General features: G+C 40.0%; 2 protein-coding genes across 2 annotated transcripts; one reads left to right on the forward strand and one right to left on the reverse strand.

The window, feature by feature from the left end:
* Positions 1-112: 112 nt before the first annotated feature.
* Positions 113-4,136, forward strand: LOC137183185 (aquaporin-9-like). Its single transcript, XM_067590051.1, has 6 exons — positions 113-329; positions 610-736; positions 1,761-1,898; positions 2,105-2,223; positions 2,828-3,045; positions 3,453-4,136. Exons 1-6 carry the CDS (start codon positions 228-230, stop codon positions 3,658-3,660), a joined length of 912 nt encoding a protein of 303 aa, XP_067446152.1. The 5' UTR covers positions 113-227; the 3' UTR covers positions 3,661-4,136.
* Positions 4,137-8,965: 4,829 nt separating this feature from the next.
* On the reverse strand, positions 8,966-24,925 carry LOC137183189 (disintegrin and metalloproteinase domain-containing protein 10-like). Its single transcript, XM_067590054.1, has 16 exons — positions 24,747-24,925; positions 21,904-22,054; positions 19,512-19,630; positions 19,190-19,348; positions 18,534-18,634; positions 17,198-17,347; positions 16,433-16,525; positions 16,159-16,342; positions 15,279-15,442; positions 14,964-15,147; positions 14,101-14,251; positions 13,799-13,982; positions 13,582-13,690; positions 13,230-13,450; positions 13,002-13,128; positions 8,966-12,140 (listed from the first exon to the last, which is right to left on the reverse strand). The coding sequence occupies exons 1-16, from the start codon at positions 24,811-24,813 to the stop codon at positions 11,911-11,913; spliced, it is 2,394 nt and encodes a 797-aa protein (XP_067446155.1). The 5' UTR covers positions 24,814-24,925; the 3' UTR covers positions 8,966-11,910.
* Between the last annotated feature and the right edge of the window lie 451 nt (positions 24,926-25,376).

Raw genomic sequence — 25,376 nt, forward strand, 5'->3', positions numbered from 1 at the left:
TTAATGATGATACAAAACAAAACTCACCTGTCGATCGTTCTGCTGTGACACTTTGTGTTTTGACGAGGCTGAGGAGGAGTGTGATGGTTGTACAAATGGATCAATGGTCTGCGCTGAATGGCTGTGGTTGGGTAGAGGTGGGGATTTGACACGAGCACTTTGACCAACTCCAGAGGTTTACACTGCTGGACATCTGGCAGTTTTAACAGCAGTTGGCACAGTGATACATGGAAATAAAACAGAAGAGAAGCATGAGGCAACACTGTGCTCTTAAACATGGAATACTTAAGGAATTCCTGGCAGAATTCCTTGGGACCTTCGTCTTGGTTGTGAGTAACATTTTGGATTTTATAATTGTGTTTTTTTTTTTAAACTGAGTTTGGACTTGGTAACAGTGCAAAAATATTTCTATATAGTGCACTCTACTTTTTTTTTTTGCTTTCTGATTGACCTCAGAATTTTTTTCTTTAAGTCTGTGATCTTGTTTATACCCTTATTTATTTGTATGTTGTTCTTTATCTGTATCCTCCTTCATTCTGTCCCCTTTAAAAAGAGATTTACTCGAATAGATGTGGTTGAAAACATGTTCTCTTTCTCTCTATTTGTTAGTTGTTCGGCTGTGGCTCGGTCGCTCAAACTGTCCTCAGTCGAAACTCTCTGGGTGAGCCGCTCACCATCCACATCGGCTTCTCTGTAGGACTGATGATGGCTGCGTATGTGGCTGGTGGAGTGTCAGGTAAAAGTGATTTCATGTCGTTATAAGCACTCACAAGGGCCAAAACATCCAACAAGTGCTCTGAAGTTAATGCATGTGCAACACAATTGCATGAATAATTGTTAATGTGTGTTGCTGAGATCGATTTCCCACTCTGTTGGATATTGGCATCTTGTCAAATCAACTGAAAAATATCACTTTTAATAGTATAGTTGTTAACAGTTTGTTGTTTGCATATTCAGCCTCACTGCTGCCAAATAATCTATTGTTTATCACTACAGACTCTAAAACGTAAAATAATCCATAGTTAATACATAAAAGCCTTTGCCAGAACATATAAAACAGTGAGACACAGCTCTTTTGTTATGTATTATAATCTAAACATTAACAGTGTTACTCATGAGGTTTGCAGCCTGTAGTATTATAACTTTATGGCCTCCTGTTCAGCCATGTGCCACCTCCATGGCTCCGGTGTTAGCTGGATCGTGCCAGCTCTCTGTCCAGATTCAATGAGTGTGTACTGACCATTGATTTCTCAGTGCTAGAGCACAGCCAGCCTCTCTGGGGTCGTACATAACCCTGGGCACTAAATGTCCTGCAAACTCCATCGATCACAGGCTACGTTCATCTGTCTATGACAGTGACCAGACTCAGTCCAAACGACACTGCTCGCCTCATCTGAGCAGCAGCTACTCTCAATTCTACATCAAAAGGACCAAAATTGATTTCAGGAAGACAGATCACAGACACACAGCTTTCTAATGCTGTTTTATGAGTTAAAAAAAAACTGGCAGGATGTGAGCACAGTTTGACTTAAAAAAGGAACAGAATAATGTTGATGGTTGAATTTCTAATATGCGACCATTATTCTGTCTCCTCGCTCTTAAACGTACATAACAAAACCCTGCACCGCCCCAGGGGCTGCTCCCCTTCTGCTGCCTCTCGTAAATGTGACGGCCTCGCTAATGATGGAGAGGATATCATGCCAGCCACCCCCAACCCACTGCACCCCCTCCTTCACTCACTGCTTTGTCCTCTGTCCCAGGGGGCCATGTGAACCCTGCTGTGTCTCTGGCCATGGTGATTCTGGGCAAACTGAAGATTTGGAAGTTTCCTTTCTATGTGATCGCTCAGTTTCTTGGTGCTTTTGCCGGAGCTGCTGCAGTCTTTGGATTATATTATGGTGAATACACATACATATTAAACCATGACAGTTAGTATAAAATGACTCTTCTGTCCATCCATCTTCTGTGAAATCAACAGCACTGAATATGTCATCACTGAGCTGTCACAGTAAAAACATTTCAGCTACAGGTTCATCAATATGAGATACGAATAGATAAAAGCAATCTCTATGTGCACTTATCTATTTATTTGTCGTCCCCACAGATGCTTTCATGGACTTCACCAGTGGGATTCTGTCGGTGACGGGAATCAATGCAACAGGTCACATTTTTGCTTCCTACCCTGCGAGACACCTGTCAATTATCGGTGGCTTCGTCGATCAGGTGAGCTCCGGTCACCGTGACCCGAGTGACCTCCCCTCCATTATGCTCTGCCGCACCCATTCAGGCCCTAAATACTGTGAAGTTTAGGAAATGTGCCTAATGAAAAATTGATTTCCCCACTTAGTCTGAGAAACATCCCCCTTTTGCTTAGTTTTGGGTCTAATGACCCATTTCCTGGCATTCACTGGAAGGTCAAATCTATACTTAACACCATTTTCAGTCTGTGTAATCGGTGCAGCGATCCAAAAATAACACGACTAGCTGCTAAAACTGTTGAAAACCACATCAGGTGAACCACTGAGATAAGTCTAAATGTGCTAGTGGTAATGTTTCCTTTGTCGGTTCTGTGTAACTGGTGCTTGGAGGGAAATCTTAGCTGCGGTTGCACGCTGGTAGGTTGTAGTGCCAAAATAATTTTAGTTCAGAGGGATCATAGCAGTAAAAACACAGATTAGAATCCTTAGTACAACACTTCTGATAGTTTTAGCCAAATTACACAGTTGGAAGGAGTCATAAACTGAATGAATGAATTGGATATGGAACAAATATATTTTTAATGAACCGAACAGCGATTTATGAAAGGAGTGATGTTCTGCTCCTGCAGGTGGTGGGGACAGGTATGCTGGTCCTGTGTATCCTGGCTATCATCGATGGTGGAAACATTGGCGCTCCTAAAGGCGTGGAGCCGCTGGCCATTGGCCTGATCATCATGGCCATCGGTGTGTCCATGGGTCTGAACTGTGGCTATCCCCTGAACCCTGCCAGAGACCTGGGACCCCGACTGTTCACAGCTGTGGCAGGATGGGGGATGGAGGTCTTCAGGTAACTGTGCAGCAAACACAGATTAGGGATTTTTTTTTATGTCTGAGCATGATTAAGAAATTAACTGACTGCAGTAATATGCCAATAGATATGTTTATTTCAGTGTAGACAGATGAGGATTAATACATGTTTACATTACGTGGTTAATGGAAAAGCATATTTAGTGAGTTAATTGATGCAGGCCTGACTAGAAATTAGATCCTTTTATTGGATCCGTTTATAGAAATTCAGAAAGTAAACTGGTTGCTGACATGAACTATAGTGTTATATAATGTCACATGCACTCGACAGATGCAGTCGATGCTTGTGAATGATCCAGTGATGGCACCTTTGACCTGCAGTAGCCTCTGATGCCAGCTGCTCAGAGGACTGCCAGCTCTGCATCTGACTTTTGCTTCTTCTCGCAGTACTGCAGAATACTGGTGGTGGATCCCCGTGGCGGGTCCCATGGTGGGGGGCATGATCGCGGCCGTCATCTACTACCTGCTCATCGAGCTGCACCACCACCGCGATGAGCCAGAGAAGCCCCCTGAGGAGGAGGAGGAGGAGGAGGAAGACGAGGAGGATGAGGACAGCAGTCTGAAGGACAAATATGAGATGATCACCATGAGCTAAAAAGAAAAAAAAAAGACATTAACCTCCAGGACTGACTTGTACATGGTCAGATTCAGCTGTTTTACTGTCAGTCAGATGAAGATGAACATCTGTAAAGGCAGTCTTCCTCTGTCAGTGTGCTCTCTTTGGCAAACCCGTCAATACAGTAGCAGGATAGGCAGTAGTTACTGATTGACTTCATGCTCTGCAGAGACAAGCTTTCTCAGCTCGCTGCTGACACCATTAGAACCTTCAAGGGTCAAAACACAAAGTCAAATTAATTAGTCTAACGCTTTAGATTTTAGATGGAAAAACTGCAGCTAGTTGCACAAAATAAGCAGTATGGACAGTATGTTTTTGTCTGCGCTGTGGGTAGAAATAAGGAAACTGGCAAAACATGGCAACATCCTTGAAAACACTGAACCCATCATCAGATTTCATACCGAACTGTCTCTTCTACACTTTTGTTTCATAAATACATGAAAATCTCAGTCCTGTGTGTGTTTCACATTATTATGACTGTTCACATATGTGTTGTAAATACTGTATTATAGATATTAGAGAAAAAAATACCCTTCATTTTGGTATACTCACTTGAAATAGGCACCGGAGTAATAGTTTTACATGCATGTCTCCTTTAAGTCTCCTTTAAGGTTTGCTCCTATTTTTCTTCAATGCTTGCATGTTATTGTTTGTATATTCATACAACACTGTATGTTTGTTTTTTAATTATTATTATTTTTCTTTAGCTAACCATAAGGAATTCTTCCTGATGTTCATTATTTGTACGTTTACTCAGTGTTGTTTTGTCTACATTAAATTTCTACAAATATCAATTTCCTAAGAGATATATTTTTACATCCGGGACTCATTTCACTCCGCCATCTATTGCATTTATCACTGCAACCTGCAGTTTGACATTTATAGAACTTAAAACACAGTAAGCTGAGTTTGTTGATGTAATTTTCCTCACAGCATGGACACGATTATTCTCATACATCCAGTCAGATACTGTGTTTGCTTTATTAGTCTATGTGGAAAAGCGAGAGAAGACAGTAACAGCAGACATGAATCTCTTCAGTTAACCTCACCAACAGACGAGTACATTTATTGTCTCAGATTTAACACATTCAACAATAGTTGGACTGCGACTGACAGAAGAGATGGATTATTTGTGTTTAGCTGTTTGGATTGCAAAGTATGATTATGCCTTAAAGTGTCATATACGAGCTTATCACTCTAGTTAATGTTCCTCTACATATCAACAATGATCTGAGATACACAGGACTTTAAACTCTACCAGAAACCTCAGGAGGTTACTCCACTCAGTCGAGGATGTCAAAGGAATCTGCTTACACATGGTTAATTAATAAGTTAACCTATTGTTAGTATAAGAGAGCCTTCCTGTCGTCCTGTGGAAGAAGTGTTCAGATCCTTAACGTATTAATACCATAGTGCACAAATAAGTCCCGCATTCAAAATGTACTAAAGTAAAAGTACCTACTTGTTGTCAGCCAAATGTATCTCAGTAAAAGTTCTTACTTAGCAAAATAATCCCATTCAGTGTGTTATATTATTATAGGTATTACATTATCAGATAATTATTACAAATGTATTAATATGTAACTAGTATTTTACTGTTGTAGTTGATCATTGGTGGAGGAAATTTGAACTACTTTACATACTGTTGGGTAGTTTAGTCTTTGACAAATCTTTACATTTTAGAGGGTGATTATATGTTTAGTGTATAAAATCTTTTTTGGAGGCATTTTATGTCTTTAATAACTAGCTGAGATGACAGGAAATGAGGGAGGAGAGAGATGGTGAATGACATGCAACAAAGGGCCCCAGCTGGACGTGAACTGGGGATGCTGCGGTTCATGGTTTTTACCTCAGCCCCTAAGCCACCAAGACACTTCTTGTGCATAAAATCTTAAAAGAGTACGACACCAGTTCAGCTTTGGTCTCCTTTAACACAGTCAGACTCATGATGGACAGTTTGAAAAAGAAAAGGATCAAAATCGATGCAGCAGAATCAGAGATATCGTCTTTTTTGTTCCACACATTCTTCTTCCTTGTTAAAACCCGGCACCAACATTACCAACAATGCAACATGACTCACTTGACTGTACAGATTTATGTGTGTCATGCTAGTGATACATCCATGGCAGCTACTGTTGCTTTGAGGAGCGGGCTACAGTAACCTCACTTCTTTCAAACTCCACACCTCCAGACTTTCTGCATTTTTAAAACTTGTAGTCTTCAACCCCAAATGATTTACCAGACTTTGTGCAGCTCCTTCTGGAGCCAGAAAGGCTTTATACAACTTTTTTACATATACAGTAGTACTCTCAAATACCTGTAATCAGACTTTGATGTGTAAAACCAGTGGAGTTCCCCTTTAATCTGCAAAGTAACTACTAACTATAGCTGTCAGATACAGGAAGTGGAGTAAAAAGGACAATATTTCCCACTGAAATGTAGTAAAGTGGAAGTAAAGTGATACATAAAATGTAAATAGTCAAGCAGAGTACAAGTACCCCCCTAAAAAATGTACTTAGTAACTTCCCCCCACAGGCTTTGGGTCAGCATGTGCCTGTGGCTGCAGGTAAACTCAACAAAGGCTCTGAGATACCTTCAGAGACACATGAAACTCCATGAGAAGAAGTTCCAGGCAGACAACATGAATCCTCGCTTAAACATTCATGCCAACCAAGTTTCAGAAACAGAGCGAGGGTCAGTGACACCAGCGGACCAGACGATCTCCATCTGCTGAGCCAGCATGAAGTAGGAAACAGCAACAGAGTCCCAGTGTCGGATGAACTGTGGTGCGGTTCATCTGACACCAGCCTGAGGGTCAAAGTAGAGATCACATTATAGTTTGTGTCAGTTTGTCATGTATACAGTGCAGGACAGCATACAGAGGAAAATCACTTTGTACAGACTGAGCGGCTGCTCAATAACAACACATGTGCAGGTACATGTGATTCTCCCTTTACTGTCTCTCACCTACAGCAGCCGCTGAACGACGCATGACAACGTTACTGTGCTGATTCAGCCAGCTTTGAAGAAGAAGCACTGACAGACTGCTTAACATTCATCTGGAACAGTCCTCTGAGAACTGGGCGTATAAAAATGCATTTCTCCTTCTTTCTGTGAAATCACATGGACACATCAAATAAGTTCAATATGTGCCGTTTCTCCAAGTCAGCTGTTCTACATATCCAATCATTTAGATTCGGATCTGTGAACTCAAACTGTGTTTGAATAAAATAAGAGTTTTGATAGCAGTAGATGAGATTTTCCTCCAAATAGCAGCACATAACAGCAACGTCTTTCTTCCATGAGGAAAATATGGAGCTAAAGTTTTCATAACACAAACTGAATCTACAAAACTACATCTACTCAGACTGAAAGGAGGAGTGTTGAAAATCCACTAGTCATCATTTGATATTGGACACTGGAACTGGGAGGTATTTCTTTGCTGCCAGAGTATTTCCATTCTTTGTTGAGTCTGGGTGACACTCAACAGGCCCGTGCCACTTTTACAATCATGCTTTGTCACTGTGAGGAGAGACAAAAGGTGCTGCTTGCTTATCAGCTGTGACGTCGGCTCCTTGCACAGAGCTGACAGTGTGAATGTGTGATATTGAGCAGCACATTGTTTCCAGGCACAGGGTGGCATCAGTATGGAGAGAAGTGTGAGAAAAATGGGCGACAGTATCATTGATAACAAATGTAAACTGAAAAACAACTCGCCGCCTGCGCTATCCAGAAAATATTGAACCTAAACTCCTGTTGTGGGTGACTGCTCGTTCATGTCACAACCAGCGACTGCAGCTGAGGATCCGCATTGAAAATCGATAGAGGGCCACATTCCACTGCATGTGCAAATGCCTGCGCTCCAGGATCTGACATAGACTTCCCCCTGTGGTTGTTACATCATCAAACACACTCATGAGGAAAAAGTCATCGATAACACAAGGGAAGCTGTCATGTGATTGAGGGAAATAAAGGTGCTTTTCTTCTGTAAATTTTTACTCAAATTAATATTACTGAGACTACACAACATTTGAAGTTAAAGTCATGATTGCTGAAATGCTTTTCCGATGGAAACAGAGATGAGAGGCCTGCTGTGGCTCTGTGGTGCTGATGTTGGTGACTCACTGGCATCTGGTCCCAACACTTAACCCACAGCAGCTGCTCCCTCTGCTGCGGATGACCCCCTACTGCATTTAACAGAGTCAACAAAGTTCATAGGATCTTAGCACCACTGAGTTGAGTTGATTTCACCACAGTACGTGATAAATCTGAGAAAGTTTCAGAAAGGAAGCAAACATCAGATTTTTCTCATTCCTTTTTCTTATTGCTCAATCAGTTCATCTGCGTGTTATACTGTTTATCCTCAGATCCTCTTTCTTAACCTTACAGGATGAAAAAAACAAGATGATATAAACCATGAACTGTGCAATCCTTAATATTAACATGTGGTGTCATGATTAATCATCTTGTAAAAAAGATCTTTAGACTCCAAACATACTGTATTATGCAACCAAAACAAGTTGTTAGACTTATTAGTGTGAGGTCAATCGAATGAATCAGAATTACACTTTCATGAAGTTGGTGAAAATAAAATAAAAAAAATAAAAAAAATAATAAAGAGTACAGAAAGACATCGACACATGCTGATCCATGGAAAATTAATTCACGAGGCAAGTTATTAGTCAAAAAAAACGCTTTAAAATTTATAGATATTGGCTATGTTGATGGTTGGAGAAGGTCTCACTTGCCTCAATAAATCAATATTGTACAGATTTGAGTGTGTGGGTGCTTTTCCTATTTATTTTTTTACACTGAATTTCAGTTCTTGCAGCTCCAATAAGCCTTTGTTTGTTGAAGCAGTGATATATTACAGAAACAGAACAAAAAAAAGAACAGTCACAATCGATGCAGCAGACGTCGAGGTTACTTTACTCTCAGGTCGTAGCAGAGGTCAAGCTCCAAACAAATTAAACAGGATCCTACACTTCCCACAATGCACCTAAAGGCACTTAAATCGCCCATGTCTGTCAAACTCAACAGCCCATGTCTCTAATGCAGGATCTCTGTTAGACGTTTTAAATCTCAAACACAATCCGAGATAACCTTAACGACATCTTCGGGGGTATTTTCTCAGATTTGACAAAGCTCCTTCAGAGCCACAGACGACTTTTCGCAGGCTGAACAGTTCTCTGATCTTCAGGCGTTAAATCGCCGGCTTCACCATTTGTACGACACCCCGGTGACTAAAAATGAGCAGAAAAAGCAGAAGCGAGCACACATGACAGACAGTAAACAGGGGTCTATTTTATTTTGAACGAGTCTTTTAATTAATGCATTTCAAGTACTCCAAAAATTACATCTCTTTGCACAATACAATTTGAAATTTTTTTTTTTTTTAGTAAAAATGTTCAAAGTGAACAAAAATTTCCGATACTGTATAAAACACAGTGAACATTAAAATCAGACAGTAGTATTACTTTTTAATCTTGTGTTCTTTCGGCCTACATCACCTACAACATTTCAACTCAATTGGGACATTTCAGTGCACGTTTATCTAAAAACTTTTACCAAGACTATGAAATTAAAAAGAAAGTAAAATTTACAGGCATTATTCTTCTGCTCTTCTACCCAAACCATGCCACAGGATAACGAAGACAAAAATGAGAATGTAACATTAACTCCATCACACTGAATTGTTTTTACCATTGATGATGGTGGAGAAAAAAGTATCATAAGCAAACTCCAGTTCAACTAGCACATATAAGAACATAAATAACTTAGAAGAGAGGAAAGTTTGTCACATATGAACATCTTTGAACAACTTACTCTGGAATTAGAATACAAAAAAATGAACAGATGTATCAAAATGTAATTTTCATTTTTCAAATGAAATGCAAATTTTTCGAAGTACTGTACAAGTTTACATGTAAAGTCTCCAGGCTTCGCAGGCGAGATCCAGCCTAGAAGATGAAATTTAAAAAGAGTTCCGCTTTGTACAGACATGAGAAGTTATAGCAACCGTCGACCTGCCTAATTCATCTGCCGCGTGAATTAATTGTTAGCTGTGAGACACATTTTTTTTTTTCATGGTCCCCTCCAGAGCACATGTGTGATTGTTTTTAACCATCAGGACAGTTTTGTAAGATATTAGTCGTGATTAGTATTGCATGCATTTAAAAAAAAAAACAACAAAAAAAAAAACAAAAACAAAGCCAGGATAAAATAAAGTCAGAGCACAAAAAAAAAAAAAACAACTTTCAATACAACTACACAATATATAACGCAAAATCCTGTGCTTTATTGTTAATGTCACACTTTTCACCCACTTGCCAACACATTTTTTTTTCTTTTTTTTTTGTTTTTTTAGGTGAAATCATGGGATTTTGCATAATACACATCTTCTCTCAGTGTTATCACGTTATCATTTTCCAAAAAAGTCCCTCACTCTCTGCTGTAGTGAGGGAAGGAAGAAAAACACCTGAGGTCAAACAAAACAAAACAAAAAAACAATCACATCTCCTTCATTTCGTCCATCTGGAAACCTTACAGGTGCTTCCTGTATTCTATAAAACCTGTGAACAAATATCAGCTTTATAAAGTTTTAATGGCACGCTGATGTAAACTCACACTGAGGTCTGAACTCATGAGCTCTTAAGGGGATTCAGTCCATGATGAAATGTGACCAGGAGCAAAAACTGTAGGTGAGATTTTAGGAAGAAAAAAAAAAAAAATCAAAAAAAAAAATCAAACAGCTGTTTGTCTCCTGTGAAACTAGTGAACACAGTACGGAGAGTGTTAGTGAACAGTGTGAAAATACTGCTGATCCTTCCATTTGTTTTAAGACTAAACATTAATAGCTGTCAAAGTAAATAGTGTTGAGCGACATACAAATATTACAGACCTTGGTCAATTAATAGTCACATTTAATAAATGTGTCTGCATGCCCACAAAAGTTCTTAGATTCGCTATCTGAAGAGTAATAGAATTATTTAATCTTTTTTTTTTTTTTGTACATCCACACTGGAGTCATTTTTAAAATTTATTTCCACACTTAAACTAACTTTGTAACATGATACACTCTCACTTCTAAACTACGCCACAGCAGCCTTCACTTTCCCTTGTCTTCATACTTGAACAGGTAGAATCATCATCAGCTTCGGTTAGTGGTTATTCATTCTTCATTATCAAAAAAAACAAAAAAAAAAAACAAATCGGTGAAGACAATAAAAAGGTCGTATCAAGCCAGGAGATCTTCCCTTTCTGTTCCGACGACGCTATACTTTATCTAGCTTGTTACACAACACAACCAAAACATGTTAGCAAGACAATAAAATTAAAAAAAAAAAAAAAAGATGAAAAAAGGGACCTTGAACAGAGAAGGCCTAAAAAGTGGGATATGGTGACCTTGTTCAAATTCTAGCAATCTAACGAAAGTGAAAGAGATCCACCTGATTGGACGACTGCGCAGAGGACTTAATGGCATCAAATCCTCAGAACGGCAACGTCCAAGGAACTCATCACAACCATCATTCCTTCATTTATGTGTTAAGAGTCCTGAGAGCACTAACCAAAAAAATCAAAGAAAAAAAGTGAAGAATTACACATTTACAGTAGAAGAAATAGTTTGTTTTCACTTATGATACACTAAATATGTACAGTCACATGCAGAAGACTGTCTGCACGAGAGACCGGAGCCTGTGTCTTTTGCCGTTTTTGACATGTGTAAATCACAAAAGTGCCGCAAATTCCCCGCTGAGTGTCTCTCATTCCCCGGCTAGAATGGCGAAAGAAAAGCACAGAACAATTCACCAGCAGCCACGGGTGTGTCACTCATGAAGACGTTGCAATAGAAACAAAAACAAAAACAAACAAAAAAAAAAAACACATCACAGAATGTACTAAAGCTACACATGATTCCTTAACTCCTTGGCACTCCTTAGAAATGACAAAAAAAAAAAAAAAATGGTGGAAAAAGATGCTAGATCGCACTGCATTGGAAATGGCTGATGTTTGAGTCCACTCCACAAAGAGCCAATCGAGTTGCTAGATAGTGTTTTCTCTTTTTCACGTGTCTGTTTTTGTCTGTAGATGGAGGATATGATGATGACTAACAACCATGTCAGGCTTTTCTTTGGATGGAGTGATGCTTTTGTTTTCCCACTGTAGGCACAAGGAGGAGCCAAGGCATTGGGGGAGGGGGGGAAGAGGGAGGCGGGGTGTTGCAGGGTCTCAGCGTCTCATCTGGCCCATCTGATAGTTCTCTCTGGGCTGACGGTGGTGCCTCTGGGGCTGCGCCTGCCGCTGAGGTTGCCTCTGGGGTTGCCGTTGGCCGCCGTGCCCGCCGTGCCCACCGTGCCCGCCGTGGCCTCCGTGGCCGTGCTGGTGGGAGTGCGGGTGCTGAGACTGGTGCTGCACCTGGGAGCTAGCGTGCTGCTGTGCTCGCCGCCTCTTCAAAGTGCCTGTCGGGAGGAAGGACATGAGTTTGAGCTTGTTAAAAGACAGGTTGTAAGATGGGTGGTGCACAAAATTACATTTAGACTGGAAGAAATGTTACTGAATTCGCAAAGTGCAAGACTCAAGGTCTTTTCATTTAGTGGCAATAACAACAAATGGAAGAGTTCGAGAGTCGGAGGTGATCTTGTGGGAGGAAAATACTATTGAAGAAAATCAATCATGATGTTGTTAACAATCGCACACAACGGATAAAAAGTTAAAACACACTGTGTTGATAAAATCCACTTCATTTTGGTTGCAAAACAGCCTTTTAACCTGTGCAAACACATCAAATTCAGTTTCTTTAGGAGCATTGTTTGGGGTAAATTAAAATCTTAAATTTCAAAGCTGGATGTTGAAGCCTCTTACTGCTCTCAGGAAACATTATGACTGTAATAATCCTCACTTAAGGTTGCTTGTAATTATAAATGTAAGAACTGGAGCTTATAACATTACATTAACAATCTGACCGATTAAGGCTGCTGTCATGTCAGAACCTGGTTCATATACCTTGATTTCTACTAAATATTTCTATTTATTGCGGCATTTAAACATCTTTGAAAAATGTCTTTTCTCTTGAATGTGGCTTAATAGATGAAATAACCAGAATATTAGATATTTGGGGGATGGTCACGATATCAGAAACCTTCAATACAATAAAGCTGCAAACAACAAAATAAAAAATGGTACAGAAAGTGGTACCCGAACTATAAACATGTAAACAAAACCACATGTACATGGTTTGTCAGCTAAATTTCCAAACAATATACATAGATACATGTATAAAAAGGGTTTGATTAGCTGTCTTTGTAAATCTCTGGACTCACCTGGAAGTGGTTTTGGAGGGGGGAGTTTGGGGTTACTGCTCGGTGTATGTACGCTGCAGATCTTAATGAAACCAGCCATGAGCATGATGAGAGCGATACCCATCAATAACACCGCCCACCAATGGGCCTGAAAAAAAAAAAAAAAAAAAAGCACAAATCAAGCACAATCAATACAAAAAACACACCTCCATAACAAAAACCCCGTCCAACCAGGATCAAGATACATACCACAATCCACTCGGCAATGTTCTCATACAGCTCTGGGTTGAAGATGGCCTTCTTCAGTCTGGCAAGAGGTCCGTCTGCATCCACCAGACGGCACTTCATGAACACGTCGCAGTAGCCCTTGAAGTCATTGCAAGGTGAGCCGGCTGGCAGCGTAGTCACTTTCTTATTGAAGAAACGAGCCAGACGCTCCGACCCTGTACTGCTGCACGTGTTGGGATTCACTGTAGAGATGAGTCACGATCAGTCAACACAATTCAAATGACTAAAACAAAATGTCAGGCGTTTTTTTTTTTTTTTTCCTCTAAAAACAGAGATAACAAGTTGGGAAGAAAAAAAAAGGTAGATGACTCACTCTTCTCCATGCAGCATACGTGGCAGAGCTCAGTCTCATCCTTGCCTTCTTGGCTGGCACAGGTGCACGCCTCAAGCCCATACTTCTCACAGATGGAGCCAGAGCAGCCCTGCGGGGGAGGATCGTGAGGACAGGACGAGATCAGAAACTGACTGGTATGAATATAAAGTTGCTATAACAACCAGTTCTTCCAGGTGTGAAGTCTTCAGTCGCTCACCCCGTTGAGGCAGACTTGAGTCTCTCCGTGGCAGGCGGTGAAATTGGCCTTTGGCTCGGATGTGGGACACTGGGCGCTGACTCCGTTACACATGCCCTGATGAGCGCACTCTGACTCCTCTCTGCACTTCTCATTACGACCCTTGTGAGTGCACTCAGCGGTGCAGCAAGGACCCTGACTGGGACTTGGGAGGGAAAGAGATGTGTATGAGTCAAGAATTACCACAAAAAAAATTTACCAGATGGAAAAAAAACAAAACACAAACGGACAAGCGAACACAGACTGAAAAATATCAAATCTACCTGCAGACTTTGTTGGGCTTTAATTTGCACTTCTTGCTATCATGCTGGTTGGCGTCATAGCAGCACTGGTCCCTGCACTGATCGCTGTAGCCACAGTCACACTCCTCTCCTGGCTCCACCAGGCCGTTACCACAGATGGGCTGACCAGACTCTGTTTGGGGAAGCAAATGTACTCGTAACATAAACATTGCGCTCGTTCCTCTAAAGCTAGAACTTTTTTTTTTTTCATATGATGATTATATGTACATCAGGATAAAGAGGATTAAACCAGACATTAATAAGAAAACTGTCTCAATACAAAATCAAACTGAACAGATATGGCTCATAAGAATGAGTCATTACAATGACTGAGGAAACAAAGCAAGTAGAAACATTAAATAAACACTCATCAGTTTGTTGGTGGAAAAATTACAAAATCGGTGCAAGTGAAGCCGACACTAGCTGATATTTTCCTACTCATATCAGCAAAGACTGATATGCATAAGACTTCAAACAACTGCTTTTTAGACATACCAACAATTTGGTTAATTAAGAGACTTCTAAAAAAGGTGTTTTATTATTCTGCTGCTTTGCCAGCTGCATTAAGTGGCACACTTGGAGATCACAACCCACAATTCCACTTTCTGCCAAATACAGTCAGTAAAAATAGTACTGGACTCAAGCCAATACCGCTTTTCAAAGATAGCCCCGGCCAAAAAGTTGGTGCATTTCTAGCTAGCCAAATAAACTCTCTAATTAGGGCGCTGAGGTTAAAATCACCCACACTCATCAGTATGAAGACAGCAGAATCAGTAGAACATTGTGGTTTGAATTGTCTGACATGAAGCTCAGCGAGGACGGTTAACACTGACAGTAACACATACCGACAAAACAGTTGCTTCTCTTTTTCTCCAACACCTGGCTGATGTTTCGCACGCTGCAGATGGAAAACTTATTATTGTTGAGCTTGTCTCCTGATGTGGCTCTTGCATACATGATATAATTGCCCTTCTCCTTCTTGTCTTGACTCTTGGATTCACCTGGGGTGCACTCAGATCCAGAGTCATGCTGAGAGCAAGACAGAAACAAAGGAAAAAAAAAAGAAAAACACAGATTAAAAGAAGAGGAAGGGACAAAGTGTACGAGCCTAATAAATTCCTTCTCACCGCGCATAAACGTGGCACATCTAAGTTACTCACTGGGGAGCCGAAGTTGTGGCCTACTTCATGTGCAAAAGTGATATGGGAGACTTTTGGAGGTACGTGGGAGGCGTAGTTCTGTACAGTGATTATACCAGTGTTGAGAGACTTCTTTTTTCCGTCTGAGTACAGCTTGCTTTTTTCACAGATTCCCCCGGAGCTCCCTGCGAATGACAAGCACAAGTTGGAACAAACCGCAGCTTCAAAACATGGAAGGTTTATACTCATGAAGGAAGGGAAATATGATTAATATCATGACAAGTTTTCAATTAATGTCTAATGTCTTACTGCAAAACATATTTAAAATTCTATCACGAGGAGGAGACACGCACCTGCACACTATAAATGAGGTATTTCAACAAAGCAAAATATTCACTTCAAATACCAAAGTCAGAATGAAACGCAGGAAACATCTTAGATATATTTTCACTTCACCACATCAGTAACAGGACCATAATGAAAACCTTTGGGAATCATTTAAAGCGAAAACACATCTTCATATTTTGCTGAGTTGATGTTTGAAGCTGCAGTTGGTTCTCATGACATTCTGAATCAGACGCAAGTTGCGATCACAAGTACCGCTGACACTTTCTTGTTGTCGCTCTGTTGAGTCACAATAACTCATAAATGATGGATGCTTTTCTAGGATGTAAACACTGACCGACTGGTTTAATATATTTTAAAAGCTCAAACTGATATCAAGTATTGTGATATTAAAAATAACAACAAAAAACATACAACCTCATATTCAACCAGGACTGATATGTATAATTATAATGTACTTGCACACAGAATTTGCTGTGCTGCATCCTCGTTAAAGGATTGTTTGTTTGGAATCTACTCATATCTTGCTTTAGGTCGACTGTTTAGCTTTTAGTACCTGAGGGGGCTCCAACCCAGGCCAAACCCAACACCCCGTCATCAAAGTCTCTGTCGGTGAAAACGTAGGCCAAGCAGTAGTCATCGTGGTTCTGCTCTGAGTTCAGCTCCAGGAACTTCTCCACGCCGATGTTGGCGAAGCGGAACGGGTTGGACCTGTCCCTCTCATCACTGGTGGTGTTTATCTACACAGGAGGACGGTGATGAGTTCAGAGGGAGGACGATGACTAAATCTAACATTTGTACAACCTAAAAAAAATCAACACAAGACTCACCCTGATCCTTTTCACCATGAAGCTGATGTTGCGGATGCCCATGAAGTCTGTGCCCTGATAGATAGCATCGATCGCTTTGACATGGCTGGAGATCTGAAAGAGTACGATACACACCACGTTACATGAAAAAGTTTCAACTGCAAGTTTGAAGGTACAGTTTTAACGACAAAATGACAAAACTTTCCCATAAACAGATTCAGTCCATATGCAACAATCCTGTCTGACAGTACTAAATGTAACATATACATGTAGAATAGAGACGTAAATAGTGAGTTTTGTTTTTTTTTTTTGCTTATGACACCATCAGACATTTGTGACAACTGTGATTCAGCTGGTTTCTCTGTACTGTGTTCATAATCAGTCAGTTATCTAATAACCAGTTAATATTACTAACAAGTCAGCAATAAAGTATTCAGGCTTTATTATGCTGATTTACTTCATTAATACTTTATGACGAGGTGTGGAACTGTCACTTATTTTGTATATTTACAATATTTCCTCAAGAACAATACTTGCATGGGAAAAAAAAACAAGGCATTACTGTGAACAACTACATTTAAAGTGATTTTGTAAAGTCGTGTCTATTTTAAGGGTTATGACTCACTGTTTGCACTGAATAACAAGCGTTATTATGTCACTAATTAGCCTTAGTCTTTGTTAAAAATGAGCCTCTGCATCTACATCACCAGACAAGTTCTTACATTTATTTCTAACAGCACTACTGTTGCTTACATGTCAAGTGAAATCATGATAAATGTGTATTACCTGAGCTATGACAGCCTCTCTGGTCTTGTAGTACTTGTAGAAGAGGTGGTCAGTCTGAATGAACAGCTGGCAGGTGTTTTTCTCTACCTGGGCCATCCTCTTCCTCCTCAGCAGCACGGGCTCATTAAAGTCAGCCTCAGTATGGAGCTCCTGGTGTGAGCGGTGCAGGAGATGGAGAGGACGAAATAGGCAGTTAAATAAAACATATACATAGCATTTTAAACCAAACAGTGGCTAAATAAATAATGTCTGGTATTTTTAGGGCTGTGGTTTTTCAGCTGCAGTATGTTCATGAACTGCACTTCAGCTGGGGAATATGCGCTGTATATGTCACAAAGATACAGCCACACTAAACATCACATTAAAAAGGGGCGGTTTCATTTTCTCATGTTTAACCAGACGAATGTTCTCTTCAGTCTCTTGTGTCAAAGTCTTTTGAAATCTATGGGACCAGTAAAAAATGAAAATTTATGACGTTAAACTTCCCACGTGTAATTTTGCAATCTATTAAGAAATTACATTATGTCATATCTTCCAACAATCTACTTCCTTTTTATGTGAATTCACACCCACAGCAGGTTGGATGAACGCAGCTTTTAGAAAAAGTAGTTCAAAATATAATGTCATTGCTAGTCTACTTATATTGTATTAAACTTTACATGATTATTCAGAAAAAAAGGCTTACAAGTATGAAATATAAAATTAATTACACAGAAATCAATTTAATGAGCTATGGTGAATTATTCTCACCAGTAAATGTAACGTCAAACTGCACACAACCAGGAACATATTGTGCTACATATCACAACCTCTTGACTTTGTATTGGAGTTTTTTGAGAATTTTACAATGTAGAAAAAGTCAAGTGGTTGTTATACGTAGCACAACAAGCTAGCCAAGGTCTGTTCCTGTGCATGTGTGGTGGCGTCAGCCGCACAAGAAACTTCTCTATGGAGACTGAAAACATGATCGTTGTTATTGGTCTTTGAAGCCGTTTCTAAACAAACTAATGCGACTGTAATCTTTGGGGCAAAGGAACATGTCATCCAGTGCGACGATGTGACTCATTGATGTGTTTTTAATAGCTTTTGGACAGTGGAGGTCTACAGCCCAGAGGAATAAGATGTATCAGGCTTTGGATACACACACACACACACAATATTTGTAAGTTCATTGTTCGTTTGGCTCTGCACATGAGATTAATTGACAATAAAAACATATATATAAAAAAAATTATTGGCCTTTCTTTGACCCTGGTGGTAGAAAGTGTCCACAAAAACCGTGTCATCCCTTTACTTGACACTGAGAGGGTTTACTGTGGTGTGTGGTGATGTTCACCTTGGGTGGCTCCTCTACGGCACTGGCTTGGTACTTCTTCATCCTTTCAAACACCGAGCTATCAGCACAGCCTCCCTCTGGGCCGTACTTGTGCGGGTAGTCTGTGTGAGAGAGGCAGACACAACACTGTTAGGATTATGGGAGACAATGTTAGCTACTTAACCCCCTGAGTCACTCTATTTCTGGCGCTATTCATGATCAGCTAATGGATGTACTTACACGCCACTTGAGCCTAGCTTTGCTGTGTGAGCGGTTACTTTCCTGCCGCTCTCATTAGCGATTCCTCTCGCATTTCTGTTTAATTTACCCCTTAGCCACATACTACTGTATATGTACACAGATGATTTGAAATTAGGAGGTGCCGGTGTAGTTAAGTGTGCTCAGTGCTCACTATCAGTACCGATGTTGTAAAGGCTGCTTAAATGAGCCAGTAGCCTGGGAGAAAGATTGTGTTACTCAGCTAATGAGCACCCCGGGTATCTCTGCTCCTTGGGGGGGCGATCACACTAGTCTGCCTCCATCAGCTCAGCTGGCCTAACCTTGCACTTTCCCCGATCACACATTTACATATGTACGCATCCAATTACACATACTCAGTGATTACAAGAAAATGGCCTGTCAAAGTATTTGTGTAGCTGAAGTTTCTAGGGACTCACGTATGTCGTCTTCATGGTAGATGACAGAGTGGAAGGGCACGTCTTTGCCCTCCAGGTATCTCTCAGCGGGCTCCACATAGTAGGTGCCTTGGTAGCTCTGAATGAAGCCCTCAAACTTACCATCCACAATGGAGCCATGAGTCAGGGTGCCTTTCTCACCTGGGAATCCCAAATTAGAGGTATTGGTATCACAGGATTCACACAAACCCAGGTATTCGTGTTTCAGAAAAAACATGATCAACAACACTTTGACAAATGTCTTGAACCGCATCACTGCTTTCTAATAAAAACAAGTACATTCATGTAAGAAGGACCATCTCACCGTAGATTTCTCCAGTGTAGATATGAGAGGTATCAAATGGAATTTCTTCTCCTGAGACGTCCACCTTCAAATCTTGGGAGAACAAGGTGGTATCTCTCTTCATTCGTAAATTAAAATGCCTGAAATCAAAGAAATGAAACTATAGTTGATACAAAAACAAAAGACATTTGAATGTGATGACACAGGTTTACAACTAGGACCGCAACTAATGATTATTTTCATTATCGATTCATCTGCTGATTATTTTCTCGATTAATTCCAACTGCTTCAAGGAGATGTTTTAAAATGTCTTGTTTTGTCCAACAAACAGTCCGAAACCCATTTCAGTTTCCTGTTATATATATTTCCTGTCATATATGCAAAGTGCTTTGAGTGGTCGGAAGACTAGAAAAGTGCTATATAAATGCAGTCAATTTACCATAACACATGAAAGCAGCAAATCTTCATATTTGAGAGGCTGGAACCAGAGAATCTTTGGCATTTTCATTTGAAAAATGACTAAAATGATTAATCAGTTATCAAAACGGTTACAGATTAATTTTCTGTCAATTAATTGTTGCAATTCTAGTTACAGCACGGGACAACATTTTCTATATTGCAAGAAATATCTTTTCATGATGCCCCAAAACTGTCTTCTGATATTATTCATGTCACAGAGTGTGTGCCTGTGGATTTGGGCGTGGATCTGAATTTGGCCTCACTTTGGGAGGTAAGCAATATTCACCCGGCCTTTGAGGAAAAGGGAAAATGCAAATGAAAGGAGAAAAAAGGGTGAAAGCAAGGGTACGGTTTGGCAGGGGGAAAACATCTGAGCTGTTTTCTGTTGCAGAAGCGAAACTGCAGTCTTTATGTTGTAAAAGAGGGGAATACAAAATTAGGACATCTTGCTGTTTTTTGGTGATCAAACATATGGCAGGGAAACAATGATGTTACAGTAAACCTCGGGTCTCACGTAACACCTACACAGTGCTCCTATTGTACGCTTGTTCTGTGTGCACTTTACTGTTCTGTAGGTCAGTGCACGGCGGCTGAATTAACTGCAGGGACACAGAGGTCTTGGGAAATTTTGATCTGAAAATATGTTCAAACTTGACGTGTTGGTACACAAATCTGCTTCTGTACATGCTCAATACCTATTGTGTTGTTTTCTGTTATTACTTCACCTCAGGGGGCGGGGGTGTAAGGTACATTAAAATTCTTTCTGAGAGCACAAAACCAGCAAGCGGTAAGATATTGAATATTTCAGACATATTTAGACATTTTGTTCAAATCAGTCAAAGGGAGGGTGGGTGGTGTGCTGCAAATTGAGTGTCAAGAAGGAGAGTTGTGTGCCTGAGCTTTGTCATGAATTCAAAGGGAAAAGAAGCTGATACATCTCTTGCTTTTCAAAGAAACAGACATCTTCCTTCCATGTGTTTGTTTGTACAGCTCTTATCGTTCTCCTGCCTATTAAGCAGCATCGGAGTTTGGGGAACAGCAGGCCCCGCTACAGGCAGGACGTTAAACAGCCTTTGCCAAGATCCCAGCCAGATGGTCTTGACTTTGTCATGGAGAGTGCAGACACTTTCAATCAAACCACACCACCTCTTCAAATACTGGTTTAAGAACCATAACTAGGTCTATTTACATCCATCTGTCTTATATACCTTGAGGGGGCTCCAGCCCAGGTATCATGTGTACAGACACACATTGCACCCAACCCATTGAAAGGAGAACTAACACACAGACAAACACATTCACAGCTTCTTCTTCTTCTTCTGACCTGCGTGCGTTCAGATTGCGGCAGGAAATCAGAACAAACCCACGCAACCAAAAGGAGAGCATGGAAAATACACAGAAAGCAGAAGGAACAGAATCGTCTCACCGGCTCCATGATTTCATAAAATAGGATTAAATGCAAACAACTTTCAATCACACCGCACATCTCTGCTATAGCTGACCTCCGCCTTTAATCTAGAGCTGGAACGATTAGCTGATCGACAGAAAATTAACCAGCAACTAAAAATCCAGATGCTTATATGTGAATATTTTCTGGTTTCTTTAGTCTTCTAGGATAGAAAACTCTCGTCTTCTTCTTCTCATTTTTTGGGTTGCAGATGATTAATCAGGACAAAACAACATTTGAGGACATCACCTTGGGCTTTGGGAAACAGTGATTGACATTTTTCACCATTTTATGACATTTTATAGATCAAACGACTACTCGAGAAAATAATTAACAGATTAGTCAATAATGAAAATAACTGTTAGTTGCAGACCTAGTTTAATCATAAGCAATGTAGGCATATGGGATGAGATTTGCAAATAAACAAATAAATAAAAAGAGAGAGATAGATGGAGAGACATTATACAGACAGAAAGACTTCATCTATATCTGTAGAAGTTGACTAACCTTCCATGGGCGTGAAAATCTAAATGAAGAAACTTGTCTTCATGAGAGAGTGCCCTCTTGGCCCTCTGATGGTTGCTGTGAATAAGCTCTGTGTCGTAAGACAGACCCTCATAGTGACGAATGTACTTATTCAGGGGGTTTCTATAGTGTCCTGTGACAAAAGAACAGAGGGAGCGAGATTATTATGAAACACATGAAAAATACAAGTCATATAAAACCTTATGAAATGCATATCCGTATGATTCAAAGCAAATGACAACATAGTCATCCCAGGTGTGTGGATACAATCTTCTTGTAATAAGATCTAGGTTGTATATGTATGCATTGTGTGTGTGTGTGTGTGCAACATATACATATAAAAGACAAAATGTACATTTCCCAAACATCCAGATTCTTAGGTTTGTATCAGCCTTCACAGTTTGTCTGCCGCACCAACTATTCAGAGCAGCAGGCAGATAAACTGAAACATTTGTTTTATATTTAAAGCGATATATTTTGAGCAACTGATACTCTGATGTGAGCCTTTAGGTTGGCAGTATTGCATCTGTGCTTTAGAGTGAAAAACTGACGCTTGTTACATGTTGGGAGAATTTAAGTGCCAAATAGTCGGATTATCAGGCATATACGGTAGATGTCAGGAAGGATTATAATGTTGGAAAATGACAGCAGCCCAGTATGTTCAGTGTTTTAAAATTCAGATAAATCTATTTAAGTCAAATGATGCCGGTTTTGGAGCTGTGCTAAACAACAGCCGCCAGCGTCACAGCATAATTATTTTGCTACCAGAAGAGTGGGTGGTGGGCACGAAGGAAAAAGATTCTCGAGCACTTCCACCCTTTTCACCGAGAGCTTCACACTCAAAAGCAGTCGCACGAACTCAAGGAAACACAGAAAACAAACTCTGTGAAGGGCTTAAACGGCCTTAACAAAATTACTGTGTTGAGACATTTCACGGAGCATCTGAAAGATCATATTATTGCCCCACAACGTATAAACCAAAAGAAAGTATTTTCAGTAAATGCAGTATGTAATTAGCTCTCTCTGACAGGTAATTATGCCTGTCTAGTGAGCCATAAATTACAGTTTTCAGTGTAACTATGAAACAAAGATGGGTAAGTAGACCAGGCTCCAGCTAGTTCTGCGCTCATGTGCATTATGAAATATTTAAGTGTTAACATTGAATTTTTCATTGAGGTGACTATGAGAAGTGAAAGCCATGACTACTCTGAAATACCTTCATTTACCAAATGGTATGGCCACAACAAGTAAGACACTCAACATTCAGCAAACACATGGTAACTACATTTCTGTGACCAACCAAAATCATTACAATTTAAAAAGAAAATACATAGAACTTTCTATTTACTTGGTAAAGCACTGCCACGTTTCTTTATATGTTAGTTTTGGCAGCAGGAATTCCCTGTTAGATTGCCTGAAAAAGTTTGTGAGTGATTTTTACAGTTTGATGAGTTTTGATCAATCGTTTTTTTTATCTTTAGAATTAGGCTTGCTTTAACTCATATGTAACATTAGCTGATAATTTCATTTTTCTGATACAAGGTTTAAAACCTCAGTAACGACATTTATAGCAAGCGTATGACGCCACAGTCACTGCAACACAAGTACATTACAGCATTTTGCAGAGAGGTAACTTTGCTTCCAAAAATTATACACTTAAAAGCATTAACACCATTTTTTAAGCCCTCCTCCACTCAAAAATGTGTTTTGCTTCTTCTTCCTTCAGTTGGATGTTTGAGCTTCACTGTGCAAAATGATGTATGTGTAGAGTTTGAAACCAGAAGGCTGTTTTTCACATTCATCTACTGAAAGTGTGAAGTTTCTCTGTGCTCAGTGAAAATCCAATTTCAGAGGGGCAGACCTAGGAGCATGATCTGAGACATCACAAATAGTTTAGAAGCCAATTCTGGTCCGATAGTCAACTTAAACAAGTGTGATGTGGAAACTTGAAGCCTGCAGAGCACATAAACTGAAAAATGGACTCAACAGTAAAGTAGGAGACATTTTGTGTCCAGCAGTTAAACTTCTGAGATTAAATATATTTACATATTTCTTGATTCTGAATTTTTATTCAGGGAAAAGGCGTACATGTCATTTCAAGATTTTAACAAGATAATTTAACTTTTTTGTGGAAAAACCATATCAGACAAATTACTATTCAAAGTTGTGTTTTTTACATGCATCTTAAAACATGTCTGGAGGGGATCTTTAAGCTATTTTAAAAATATATCTCATTCAAAGTTACTGCGGCTAGCGGTATATCATATTAGAGAATAGCATATAACACCAGCATTGACCACAGACTGCACTGATTTTTTTTTAAATGCCAGCAAACCTGACAACTTCTGTCGCATTAATTGTTAACACTGTCGCAGCTAACACTATGTCAGTGACTAAACTTATTATTTTAACAAAATTGTTAACATTAGCGGCTAAACGGTTAGTTAGCACAAAGCTAACGGTCCGTTAAAACGGTCGGCATCTCCATCTTCTCATAACAATGGCTGTCGGCGCTATTCGCACGATAACAACAAAACCGACCCAAACCTGACAATAAAAACGGTGACAACACGCAGAGATAACTCAGCAATATCGGCTTATTTCAATCCACTACATAAATCACAGTCAGCCTTTTCGCTATGTGCAATTTATAAGCGAGAAGTAATACGGCAAAAAGGGTGCAGTCCTCTTCATAACAAGCAGGCCCTGCTGATCCCTGATGTTAGCTAGCAGGCTACCAGCCTTTCTGCTCCTCACAGCCGCTGCTCCATGGATTCAACACAACGTGTAAGTTAAAGGTTTTACTCTGAAAATGCCTCACTCACCTTGGGTGTAGTTAAGTAAGTACACAAAGAGGAAAACTTTAAGAAGAAGCATATCTGACAAATCCATTATTAGAGCATTGATGCCGTTTTCACTTTATTGTCCTACTTAGATAGGCGCAGACGCCCTGTGTGTTTATTGCAGCTTCCTCTCATCGCCTCCTCTCTCTCCAGCGTCGTGACGTCAGACGCAGGGAAGCTCGGCATCCCTTCCCCCAAATGCGTCCATGATCCAGGCCTGCATACATTATTAGACTCAGGAGTCACCATGCCTGGGTGCATGGATACATCCTTGCCTAGGTGTCATGTAATACACGTTTCCCACCATTACAGTCACATGCAAAAACAGGAAAATAATAATACCAAAGCTGTCTTTTAATATTTCAGTGTCCACACCATTCCACATACAATCGATAAGGTTCAGTGGCAAATCTTCACTCTTATAGAGCTGGAATTATTTATTTATTGATTAGTCAATTTATTGCAAACCTTTTTTTTTTTTATATATAATCAATTAATCATTGGAATTCCAGTTTCTAAATTGTGAGGATTTGCTGCTTTTCTTTGTCGTATGTGATTTTTTGTTGTAGTAATCTGAAAACTTTGGGTTTTGAACTGTTTGTCGGACCAAAC

Source organism: Thunnus thynnus, chromosome 5, assembly GCF_963924715.1.
Source record: "Thunnus thynnus chromosome 5, fThuThy2.1, whole genome shotgun sequence".
Lineage (NCBI taxonomy): Eukaryota > Metazoa > Chordata > Actinopteri > Scombriformes > Scombridae > Thunnus > Thunnus thynnus.